Source organism: Grammomys surdaster, unplaced genomic scaffold (assembly GCF_004785775.1).
Source record: "Grammomys surdaster isolate TR1022 unplaced genomic scaffold, NIH_TR_1.0 126546, whole genome shotgun sequence".
Taxonomy (NCBI): domain Eukaryota; kingdom Metazoa; phylum Chordata; class Mammalia; order Rodentia; family Muridae; genus Grammomys; species Grammomys surdaster.
The window spans coordinates 3,847,091-3,859,336 of record NW_021621338.1 but is presented as its reverse complement, the minus strand read 5'-3'; the positions used below and the strand labels follow the sequence as shown (position 1 = coordinate 3,859,336).

The following is a 12,246-nucleotide window of genomic DNA, read 5'->3' as shown; positions in this document are numbered from 1 at the left end:
AAGCTGCTCTTCACCCATAGGCCTCCACACACTGTCCTGACTTTTGCACTGGGACACACCTGCCTCTGGGCTCCTGTTTCTATTGCACTTGTTTCACAAACACCAAGAGCCCTGAGTCCTATCAACTGTGCTGAAATGAATAGCTGAGAAGAAAGGTAGAACTCGTGAACATCAGATGAGGTGAAACATTCTACTCCAAGTTCACCATGATTTATGCACCATAGAAAAAGAAATGATGTCAATGAAATTGGCATGATGTCAACTGTAAGATGCACCTCAGCTTCAAGAATCATGTGGAATGCCCAGTGGTGGCACACGGCTTTAATCCCAGCACTTGAGAGATAGAGGCAGGTGGATCTCTGAGTATGGGCCCAGACTGGTCTATATAGCAAGTTCTAGGATTGCCAGGGCTAGAGAATCCTTGTCTCAAAATAAATAAATCACGTGGGAGAAAACCAAACATGTGAAGTTTGGTATCTTCAGTGGAAAAGAAGACTCAGCAAACCACAGCTGAGCTTGGGCCTTAGAGGTACAAATTCAAGCATTGCCACATGACAGAGAACTCTACTGAGCTGCCAAGCAATGATGACCTGGCCCACCCCTAACTCCTGACATCACAGGTTACCTTCTTCCCTTACCATTCGAGAAAAACAAACAGGATATGATGAAGGCAGAAAAACAGTACTCAGTAACACCGTCACAGCTCAGAAGACGAAGCACAACCATGCCATGTCGGCTTTTGCCCACTAAAAATGTTCCTTATGGCCGCCTAGATTTAGGCACTCTGCCATTCACCCTGCTGATGAAGGTTTTGGATGGTTTTGTGCAGTGCCAAGGACTGAATGAACCCAGGACAGGGTGTGTAGGCAAGCACTCTACCACTGAACTACCTCTCCAGCCTCACCAAAGGTGATGTAGCCAATGTTGTCACCCACGGCAGCATCTGTGTCTTTCAGCTCTAGAGGAGGTTCCCTGTGGCTAAAAAGGACCTGGGGGGCTGTGTGGCTGGCTCTTCGTCCTTCTTTGAACTCCTGTGGAGATACAGCAAGGGAAATTTGTATGAGATGAGTAGCACTTTATCCGCACTATGTGTTCAGACCTTCATAGTCCTTTTGACCAGTAGGTAACTAAAATTGAACTGTCAAACCTCAGGTACAAAAAGTGCTTAGCTGTTGTCACTGCACACCAGATTCAAAAAAAGACTAGAGAACACTGAATAAGCTGGATCTTCAGACTGTGATACAAAGTATGGCAATACAACCCTTTCTCCTCTCTTATTTTGGACTACCTCGGCAAGAAGATCGGCTTGATTTCAAGGCCAGGCTGGGCTACACAGTAAGCAACAAGTCAGGGCAGAAGGAAACAGCCACAGCATGGGTCTGGTTCCAGTGAAAACGAGCACTGTAGCTCACTGCTCTCTTGTGTACAGTGTGAAAACGGGTTGTTCTTTGTTTTTTTAAAAGGAAATCTTTAAAACTTCATGGTAACAAGACCCAGGCTTTAGCTGGAGTTTTAAATTCTATACATACCAGAAAGCTCTTATAAATTGGCTGAGTTCCCAAAACTCCCTTGGACTTTTTTTTTTAAAGATTTTCTTTATGGCCGGGCGGTGGTGGCGCACGCCTTTAATCCCAGCACTTGGGAGGCAGAGGCAGGCGGATTTCTGAGTTCGAGGCCAGCCTGGTCTACAGAGTGAGTTCCAGGACAGCCACAACTATACAGAGAAACCCTGTCTCGAAAAACAAACAAACAAACAAACAAAAAAAAAAAAAAAAAGATTTTCTTTATTTTATTTATGTGAGTACACTGTAGACGTCTTTAGACACACCAGAAAAGGGCATCAGATCTCATTACAGATTGTTGTGAGCCACCATGTGGTTGTTGGGAAATGAACTCAGGACCTCTGAGAGAACAGTCAGTGCTCATAACTGCTGAGCCATCTCTCCAGTCCAATGAGGACTTCTTTTAAAAAATTATTTATGTATTTTATGTCTATGAGTACTCTGTATGTATATGTTGAGAACTTTTAATTCCTCTTTATCTGGCCTCTACAACCTCAGTATACCTACACCTGATCTTTTACTTTCAGTTTCATGAATGCCATGCTTTTACTGGGTGCTGGGCCTTTAATCAAGTACTGTTCAACTATGAGATCTTTACCTGGTATTATTTAGAATTTATCAATTAAAACTCTAAAGCAAATTTAACCCCTCCCTTTAGGGGGCTAAAGATGACAGAATGAAAGCAGCTCGGCTGTCTTGTGGGGGTTGGGCAGGGGAATCAAGTCAGGTTAGCATGGATTACATAGAAAGACATCCCTCCCCCAATTAAACAAACAAACAAACAAACAAACAAACAGTAAGAAAATTCTAATCAGCCAGGAGAGCACAGACTTGGAAGGGGACATATCTGACAGTTCAGGGCTAGCCCCAGCAGCCTACAGGAGAGTTTGTCTCAAAAAACTAAACCAAACAACCCAAAACAATAAAAGAGGCCATGTCCTTAACAAAAGTACAGCGCTTATCAAACTAAGAAAAAAGGACTAGGGTATTAAAGAAACAAACAAACAAACAAAACAACACCACCACAAACCCAGGCCATTCCTTTTGTCCTTTAAAGCCCCAGACCCTATGCATTCCTATATAAAAAGATGAGTGACTATAACATCCCTCTCCCAGAGTTCCCAGCAAGGACAGCAATACATGCAAAGCCTTGGATTCACTATCCTGACCTTTAAAAAGAGAGACAAATCTAACATGTAGACTGAGTAGGCCTCCTGAAACAGGGCAGCTGCATGAAGCTAAGGACAGTCTCGGGGTTAGGACACTGAAAACATGATCACACAGCCATGGCAAGAAGTGTGACTGCTGCTGCTCACATACCACTTCTATAGTCAGCCTCTCCATCCTTGCCTGCTGCTTTGCTTCCTACCATGACGATAATGGACTAAACCTCTGAACTGTAAGCCAGCCTCAATTAGATGTTTTTCTTTATAAAAGTTACTGTGGTCATGATGTATCTTCACAGCAATAGAAACCCTAACTAAGACACACTGATTATCAGGTCTTAAGCAAAATATAGACAATGGCTTGTTGTATACACTGCCTCTGAGATAGCCTGGCTGTTGGGTTACAGAAAAGAAAAAGGACACAGCATTAGTAAGCTCCCTTTCCAACATACCTTGTTCCCTAAAGGAAAGGTATTTGGAGACAGGGTACATGTTGTAAAGTCAGCTCTTGAGAAAAGATTAAGAATTCAAGACAAAACAAAACAAAACAAAACAAAAAAGAATTCAAGACCATGATGGCGCATGCCTTTAATCCCAGCACTCAAGAGGGAGAGGCAGGCAGATTCTCTCAGTTTGAGGCTAGCCTGGTCTATGTATCAAGGTTGAAAACAGCCATGACTATACAATACAGTAAGACCCTGTCTTAACCATTTTCCCCATAAAGAACAAAATCAATAAAAAGCAAACAAAGAAATCAAGATCATCCTTGGCTACATGAGACCCAGTCTCTCGCTCTTTCTCTACATCCCCCCACCCAAGATTTAATCAACACTTTCTGCTGCAGGAAGTAGCCTTTAGACACCTTGATGTTTTCTCTTGAAATAGTAACAGCAATCAGCCCCTCCAAACAGGCCCCCCTGTCTTCATTATCTGTTACACAGAAATCAATCAGATTGTTTCTTTTTTCTTCTAAGACATCTACTCAATACTAGGACACTATTTCTTTTTAAAAAACATTTATTACATTTCATTTGCCGTGTGTGTGAGCATCTGTGCTGTAGCACCTGTATGGAGATCAGAGAACAACTTTAGGAAGGTGGTTCTTTCATTCCACCATGTAGGACCTAGGGATAGAATGCAGGCCATTGTGTTTGGTGGCAGATGACTTGACCTGCTAAGCCCATGGTGCTATTTCTTTCTTCCAAGAAAGTATAATTTATTCTGGGGATAAACTATTTATGAAAAAGGAACATCTTGAATCAGGATGTAGTTCAAGCTGGACATAGTGGCATACTCCAGAACTCAGGAGACTAAGGTGGGAGGACCACAGGTTCCTGGCCAGCCTAGGCTACCCAAGTGAAACAGTCTAAGAAAACAGAAGTGCTCACTTGAGTAGCACATGTACTAAAACTGGAACATACACTAGAAGATCAGTATGGCCCATGTGTAAAAACGACACACAAATTCCATGCTTTTCTTACTGGGCCCAATGGAACAAAGTCTTAACACAAGCAATTGCCAGATGTGCTGACAGACCCTCTAATTCCAGCACAGGAATGGTGAGAGGAGCTGACTGCTTCAAATGTGAAGACAGCTAGGTAAACACGAATTCTGGGCTAGCCTGGGCTGCATGTTGAGAGGCTGCCTGTTTTAAGAAGAGAAAACAAATCAAAAAGTAAAAAAAGCAAAGCGAAACAAAACTAACTTTTCCTGGATTCAGGAAAAAAATGTCAGGTGATTAACTTAGTCTTTACAGTCACTAAAGCACCTCACCCTACCCTCGGGTGTGGAGAAGGTGGCTGAGGAGACGGGTCCCACATCATGGAACAGTCATCAGCTAGAAATACTGGCAGCACAAATAAAAACCAAAACCAAACCACTACAATAGGTTTGCTTTCCATTTTAGGTAACCATCTTGCCACATGAACACTGGAGAGTCTAAATTCATACTTTCCTCCACACACAAAAAAGAACATTTATAAAATCCTACAGAGCAAATCTGCAGTAAACTCTAGGAGATAAAATTCATTTGAAGTATAAAAATAGCTTGGAATATTCCAGGAACAAAGTGGAAAAAGATTTAAAAAAAAAAATTGTACCCCTTCCACCCCCAAACCAGCCAAATCTAAATTTATACCATACTGCATAGTTTTTTTAAAGATTCTTTTTAAAAATTTATTTATTTTTTTTATTTATATGAGTACACTGCAGCTATCTTCAGACACACTAGAAGAGTGCATCGGATCCCATTACAGATGGTTGTGAGCCACCATGTGGTTGCTGGGAATTTAACTCAGGACCTCTGGCAGAACTGTCAGTGCTCCTAACCACTGAGCCATCTCTACAGCCCATAGTTTTTAAAATTAGTTGCTACCCTACATTTAACTCAATTTCTTAACTAATTTATTTAGTTCCCATTAATTCTGCAGAAAAAAAAAATCATGAAATGTCTGTCTAAGGGCTTACTGTTACAAGTCAGATATTTAAAACTTTGGTTTTCTTCATGAAGCCCAAAACTATCAAATGTCAAACCGTCAACATTGAAGTTTCTCTGCATAGGGATTCCAAGACTAGAGTCTCTGATTAGTCAGTCTCAGTACAAGGCCATTACTGAGAATAGCATTTTGAAAATTTCTCTTACTAGATAGGACGAGGCTCAAACACAAAGCCAAACTGTGATAAGCACAACTGTCTTTCAAGTCAATGGGGGCTTGAGGGGATGGGAGGAGAGATTCTACTTCAGTATTTTCTTCCTAAGGAAAAAAAAAACTGAGGTAAGGTCTTACTCTATAGCCTAGGCCATCTTGCAGCAATCCTCCTGCCTCAGGCCTCTAAGTGGCTGGATTAGAAGCTGGGCTACAAGCCTGGCTGTTTCAGAATTAAAAAAAATAAAACATCATTCAACATTCTGCCAAGGATAGGTAAATGTATTCAAGCTTTAAAAAAAACAAACCAATGTATTAAACTTCAAATGTTGACCTACCTCAGAAGGCAGTGCCTGAATATCTCCTGACCAATAAGCTCTCAACGTTGGAGAGCCAGTGACTAGACAGCAGACAAAACAACACACTCACAATGGATGTGTCTAGAATAAATATGCTGAGTCCCACTGCACCAAAATTCCAAGGACAAAATATTCTAAATCCCTCCCTCTTCCCAGGAGGAGGCAATCTATGGTGACTCACTTAGCCTGTGGCACGGCTCTCCTGTCAGTCAGGCTACAACTCCATTTACTGCATGTTATCTCCTACTCTGGAATTCATTATTGACCATTCTGAAAAGCCATGGGACCTAAACCAAACCAAGAGTAGACCTTGCCACAAAACTGAGCAAACACAGACATAGGAAATGAGACCACACTTTAGACCAAGGACTCCATCATAGAAGGGTAGTTACTATTCAGTCAAAATTAATTCACCCTCTTGCCCTTGTTCTGTAAAAGGCCAGAACTATCAACAAGAAACAGACATTCATGTTTTGGGTGGGGGGCTATGCTGGTTGTTTTTTTGTCAATTTGACAAAACCTAGACATATCCAGGAAGAGAGAATCTCGTGGAGGAAGAGTCTTCGTTAGTTTGTGCTGTGGGCATGTCTGTGGAGCATTCCCTGATTAGTGACTGACTTGTAAGGAGCCAGCTCTTCATGGATGCGGAACCCCTGGACTGGTGGTTCTGGATTATATAAGGAACCAGGCTCAGCAAGTTATGTGGAACAAGCCAGAATGCAACACTCCTCCAGGGTTTCTGTTTCAGTTCCTGTTTCTAGGTTTTGAGCTATTAGGACTTCCTTCAGAGACGAACTGTGACCTGGAAGTCTAAGGTGAAATAAACCCCTTTCTTCCAAGTTGTTTTTGGCACAGTGTTTTATCATAGCAACAAAGGAGCAAATTAAGACAGGGTTGCTCATTACATCTTCAAGTTTCAACACTAACAGAACTGTTGTCTTTTCTAGTCTATAGAGTATAAGATATGTATGGTCTTCTGCTCCTGTTACCATTTGCCCAGGCACTGGGACCAAACCTGGGACCTTGTACATATCAGGCAAATAAATGTTCTACCATTGAGCTTCAAGTTCAGACCATATGGTGGCCATGTACACATGTATGTAAAGATTTAACTTCCTATAGCACAATTTCCCCTCGAGATTTTTGCTCCATACCTGCATGAACACCTTTCCGATGACCACATCGTCGTCATCCTTAAAAACCGTGCTGAAGACTACTGTGACTCTGTCTTTTTTAGATTCCACATACCTGAGGGGCACAAAACTCAGGAATTAAGTAAAGCATCAGAAGAACTGTTCCTAACCTCACCTCTAAGTAGAAGGATGAAGTCCAAAGTCTCTAATCAATAAAACAAAGGTGAGCCAGAGATAGTGTTTGGAGTCAAGAAAGGCAGGGCTATAAACGCATTCCCAAGGAAATAAAATTAATAAAGCTAGATTTATCTATTTTGTACATATTAGGCATTTTTAATTAGTGATTCTTAGAGTGACATTTATTAAAAACATTTCTTTGTATATGATAGAATCCATAACTTAAGAGCTGCATCTGGTGCCTGATTATCTGAGACATCTTTAAAAATTTTTATGTATTTATTTAATTTGATATGCGTGGGGTGTTTTGTCTGTCCATATACCTGTGCACATGTGTGCCTGATGCCCTAGAATGGAGTTACAGACAGTTGTGAGTTGTCATGTGAGTTGAGAACTGAACTCGGACTCTCTGGACAAGCAGTAAGTACTCTGAAGTGCTAAACTATCTCCTCAGCCCAAAGGAAACTCTTTTCAATAAGAGAATTCAGAAAAATACCTTGAGCCTGGAGATGGCTCAGTGGTTAAGAGCACTGGTTGCCCTTCCAGAGGACAAGAGTTTAATTCCCATCCTACAAGGTGGCCCACAACCACAAAATACCAAAACATATAAAATAATAAGTAAGCCTAAAAAATAAGCACATCAAAAAAAAATCATAAAATTAGTGTCTTAAAGGAAAGCATAGAATTTTCTTTCCATCTATTGTCAATTTTAGACGCTTAGAAGTGGTCTACTTTCTTCCTTATCATTTATATCCCAAATTAAGAAATTCTATAAGAAAGAATTTCAACAGGATCCATCTACCAGAGTTTAAGGTTTGATCACACTCTTATTTCTTTCAGTAAGTGCCTTGTGAGATGGCCACACTCAGGCTTGAGGAACAAAAACTCATACTTACATGGTCTCATCATCCCTATAATGGATAACTGCTCTGTTCTCTCCTTCTTTGCCCTCTTCTTGGAATTGGAAGTATTTCTCAAACACAGAGGCAAAACAGTTTCGCTTTAACATGCCAGCCTGATGCACAACAGAATCCTTGGATGCGGGCAGATTTTCCAGGTCGTATAGCAAAGAAACATTGTATCCTTGTGGGAGGAAAAAACACTCATCAGTTATATGAAAACCAATCAACAAAAACCAAATCAAACCCATCTCTCCCAAGTAAACATAGTGTAGAGGCAATTGCTCATCTCTACGTACTTTATACCACAATATGTAAATATTTACAGCTAGTTAATAAATTCCAAGCAGTATCAAAGATGAGCAGTTACAAATATTTAATGGGAAGAAGTAACAATCTGCAACTCTAATTAGAACCTTAAGGTCCTAGAGACAGTTGTGAAGGACTGACTATAAGAAGCTAGGCTGTACAAGCCTGTATTTTCTCCAGTGGTTTAATATGCATGGCCAGCAGGTGGAAGCATTCTGGGAATAAAATAGGATCTCCTTCTCCCACACATACCACTGGAAATCCTCTGTGAGAGGAGGCAGGGTAGAAAATCTGTTTATCACATATGTACTTTCCCAGTAGTGTCTATATGAAAATGTAAATTTCCAGTGTTTCTGAATTCTATTTCCTTTAACCCCCATGCCTTTCTTCAAAAGGGCAGATAAGCTTATCCTCATTTAGAACAAAAAAGTACTTCAGAGAAGCAGGGACTTGTTAAATATAGTACAACATAGGCTACTGTTTTGAACTGAACAGAAGTGGGTCCAAATTCTGGCCTCACTGTATGACCTTGGAAAACTGTCCAACCTCTACAATGCCCTCATCTGTGGGGAAAGTGTAGTAGGGAGAAGGGAAGAGTATCAGGCTATGTACAAGTAGGGTATTTAAGTTAGGCACGTGGTTGCAGACCTGCAATGCCAGTCAGCACTCAAGAGACTGAGGTCGGTATCTTTTGAGTTCCAGGACAGCCTGGGCTACATAGCAAAACTGTATCTAAAACATTCACAGAATTTATGGATGAGGTCATCAATAAATGGGGCAGAACAGCGACTGAGAATGTTTACCGACCACTAAGTGACCCTGCCTCCTCCTGTCCCATGAATGCCAGGAAAAAGACTAATCAAGCCACCAATACTGGTACTCCAAAGTCTAGACTTATTTTCTCAAGAATGCCTTTAAACTGCTGGGAATCATTTAAAAATGATAGGAATATAGTACTGGAATCATACTGAGCTCATATTTCCAAATAATCAGCTTTTATATTATTATTAATAAGGTTACTTCTTGGGCCTACTTCCCCATCTACCTTTCTGAGAGTATAGACTGTTTAAATCTTCACTCTAAGTAATGCTTTGCCCATTTTTGTTACATTAGTATCAACAACTCTTAACAATCAAGACAACAAAGAGTTAAGATTTGCTCAGAATCCACCCAAAAAGCATATAACCAATGTCTGACCGCATTTGGGACTTCAGACAGGAACAGCACACACTGAGGATGCAAAGTAATGACCAAGCGTCAGTGAGCTGGCTGAGGCTGAAGTGCTTGCTATAAACACTGGACCGCCTCAGCTCAGCCAGAGTGTCATGTACAGGTAAAAGGAGGGAGCTGACAGTAAGCGTCCTTGGCTTCCAGAGCCACACCCCAGACATACATAAACACAATCACACCTGGTTTTGGGAGGGTAGGAGTGGGGGTGGGGCTGAGATAGGGTCTCTATTTATTGTAGCCCTGGCTGTCCTGGAACCAGCTCTCTAGACTGGGCTGGCCTCAAACTCAAGTAGATCCACCTACTACCTCCAGTCTCCCTCATGCTCTGTGCCACCACTGCCTGGCTACAATATTTTTTATTTTTAAAAACAAAACAAAACAAAACAAAAAACCAAAACAACAACAAAACCACTAATCTGGTGACTGGTTGTGCTTTCCAAAGCTGCCTAAAGAAGCTAGTGAATGTAAACGCTACTTTTACACGGCTATTTATACTAATGTATCAGGGTGTTTGAGTGGGAACCCATGTTTGTCCATTCTTCCCAAGGCCACTTATTTGTGTATTCCTGTGAATAGATGGAGACTAGGGCTTGACCTGGGGTGTTTCCTTAGGAGCTGTCCATCTTACCTTTTCTTTTTTTAAAACCAAAATTTTAAAACTAATCATGGTTTTTTTTGTTTTTTGTTTTTTGTTTTTTTGCTTTAATCTGAAGTTTCAAAAGCCTGTGAGATGCCATGTGGGTTCTAGGAACTGAACTTGGGTCCTCTGGATATCAGCGCTCTTTAAGTGCTGAACATCTCTCCATCTCTTTATCTTGTATTTTGAAAAGTTCAATGAGAACAAGGGGTTGCCAGTTAGGCTAGCCTGGCTACAAGCAAGCTCTGGGATTTCTTGTGCGTGGTGTGGGTCGTCCTGGTATTTATATTCTAATGTTAATTCTGCTTCCTCTAGAGGGGCTGCCCCAGAAGACCTTCTCCCATTTTAACTAGTCAAATAAAGGCTAAAGACTGTGATTGGGCAGTGGAAAGAAATGGTGGGGCTGGAGGTTTTAGAGAGTGGGGGAAGAGATGGAAGGAGAGAGGAAGAAGAGGCAGGAGGAGGATGGAACAGAACAACATAGCCTGAGAAGCCACAAAGTAGCAAGAGATCTCATAGCTGGGGAATAGAGTAGTGTAGTGGTAAACCTGCCCAATCTAGGTGTGCAGCTTATAAATATTGTAGCTGAGTTGTGTGTTTTTGCACAGGCTTATTGAGGTTGGAGATTTATTGCAACACTTGTGATCTCTCCAGCACTGGGATTGCAACTGAGCACTGTTTCTTAATTAAGTGCTGCTGTTCAAACTTAGGCCTTCCTGCTTTGGGGATAACTGCTTTACAAAATGAGTTATCTTCCCAGTGCCAAGAGATTTTATGACTATGTTCAAAGAGCACTCACTCCAACAAAGGAGGCTCCTCTGGCTAAAGCATCTAAATAATCATTCTTGGGTGTTAATAAACCATCAACCAATTCTATTTTTTTGTTTTGTTTTGTTTTTTCGAGACAGGGTTTCTCTGTATAGTTCTAGCTGTCCTGGAACTCACTCTGTAGACAAGGCTGGCCTCGAACTCAGAAATCCTCCTGCCTCTGCCTCCCAAGTACTGGGATTAAAGGTGCACACCACCACTGCCCGGTGCACCTACCAATTCTTTTTTTTTTTTTTTATTTTATGCATTTATTCTTTCTAAATTTTATTTATGAAGTTATATAAAATATTTTACATCAATGTGTTCTTTTTTTTTTCTTTTTTTTTTTTTTATTGGATGATTTATTTACATTTCCTATGTTGTCCCCTTACCCCATCCCCCACCACCCCCTCGGAACCCCCAATCCCCTCGCCCCTCCTCCTTCTTCTCTGTGGATGTAACCTCTATCTACACCCCCCCACTCCCACCTCCCCACCCTCAAAATTCCCACCCCCTGGGGCATCCAGCCTTCATGAGGTCAAGGTTCTCTTCTTCCACCTATGCCCAGCAGGGCCCTCCACTTTTACATATTCAGCTGAAGCCCTGGATCCCCCTCTAAGTGCTCCCAGGCTGGTGGTTTAGACCCTGGGAGCTGTGGTTGGTTGGTATTGTTGCTCTCCTCATGGTGCCACAAACCCTTTCAGCTCCTTCAGTCTTCACTCTAACTCCTCTATTGAGAACCCCATGATCAGTTCAATGGCTAGTTGTGAGCATCTGCCTCTGAATATGTCTGACTCTTGAAGGCCTCTGAGGAGATATCCATATCAGGCTCTTATCAGCATACACTTCCTGTCTTCCACATCAGCATCTACCTTTGGTGATTGCACATGGGATAGATACTCAGGTGGGGTGGTCTTGAGACAGCCCCTCCTTCAGTTTCTGTCCCTCACTTTGTCTCCATATTTGCTCCCTTGAGTATTTTGTTGCTCCTTCTAAGAAGGACCGAATCACCCTCACTTGGTCTTCCTTCTTTATGGGCTTCATGTGGCCTGTGAGTTGCATCTTGGGCATTTCAAGGTTCTAGGCTAATATCCAATAATCAGTGAGTGAATACCATGTGTCTTCTTTTGTGATTGGCTTACCTCACTCAGGATGATAATTTCTAGTTCCATCCATTTACCAAGGAACCTCTCGAATTCATTGTTTTTAATAGCTGAGTAATACTCCATTGTGTAAATATACCACATTTTTTGAATCCATTCCTCAGTTGAAGGACATCTGGGTTCTTTCCAGCTCCTGGCTATTATAAATAAGGCTGCTAT

The 12,246-nt window shown here is 41.6% G+C and overlaps 1 protein-coding gene across 2 annotated transcripts in view; it reads right to left on the bottom strand.

The window, feature by feature from the left end:
- The window catches only part of Arpc2 (actin related protein 2/3 complex subunit 2), a 30,894-nt gene that overhangs the window by 4,282 nt on the left and 14,366 nt on the right, over nt 1-12,246 (bottom strand). For both annotated transcript variants that reach the window (XM_028760554.1, XM_028760555.1), the window contains exons 6-8: nt 7,939-8,125; nt 6,887-6,980; nt 905-1,031 (exon numbers count right to left, since the gene is read on the bottom strand). In XM_028760554.1, coding sequence (XP_028616387.1) covers nt 905-1,031; nt 6,887-6,980; nt 7,939-8,125 — 408 coding nt within the window. The remainder of the gene's footprint in view (nt 1-904; nt 1,032-6,886; nt 6,981-7,938; nt 8,126-12,246) is intronic.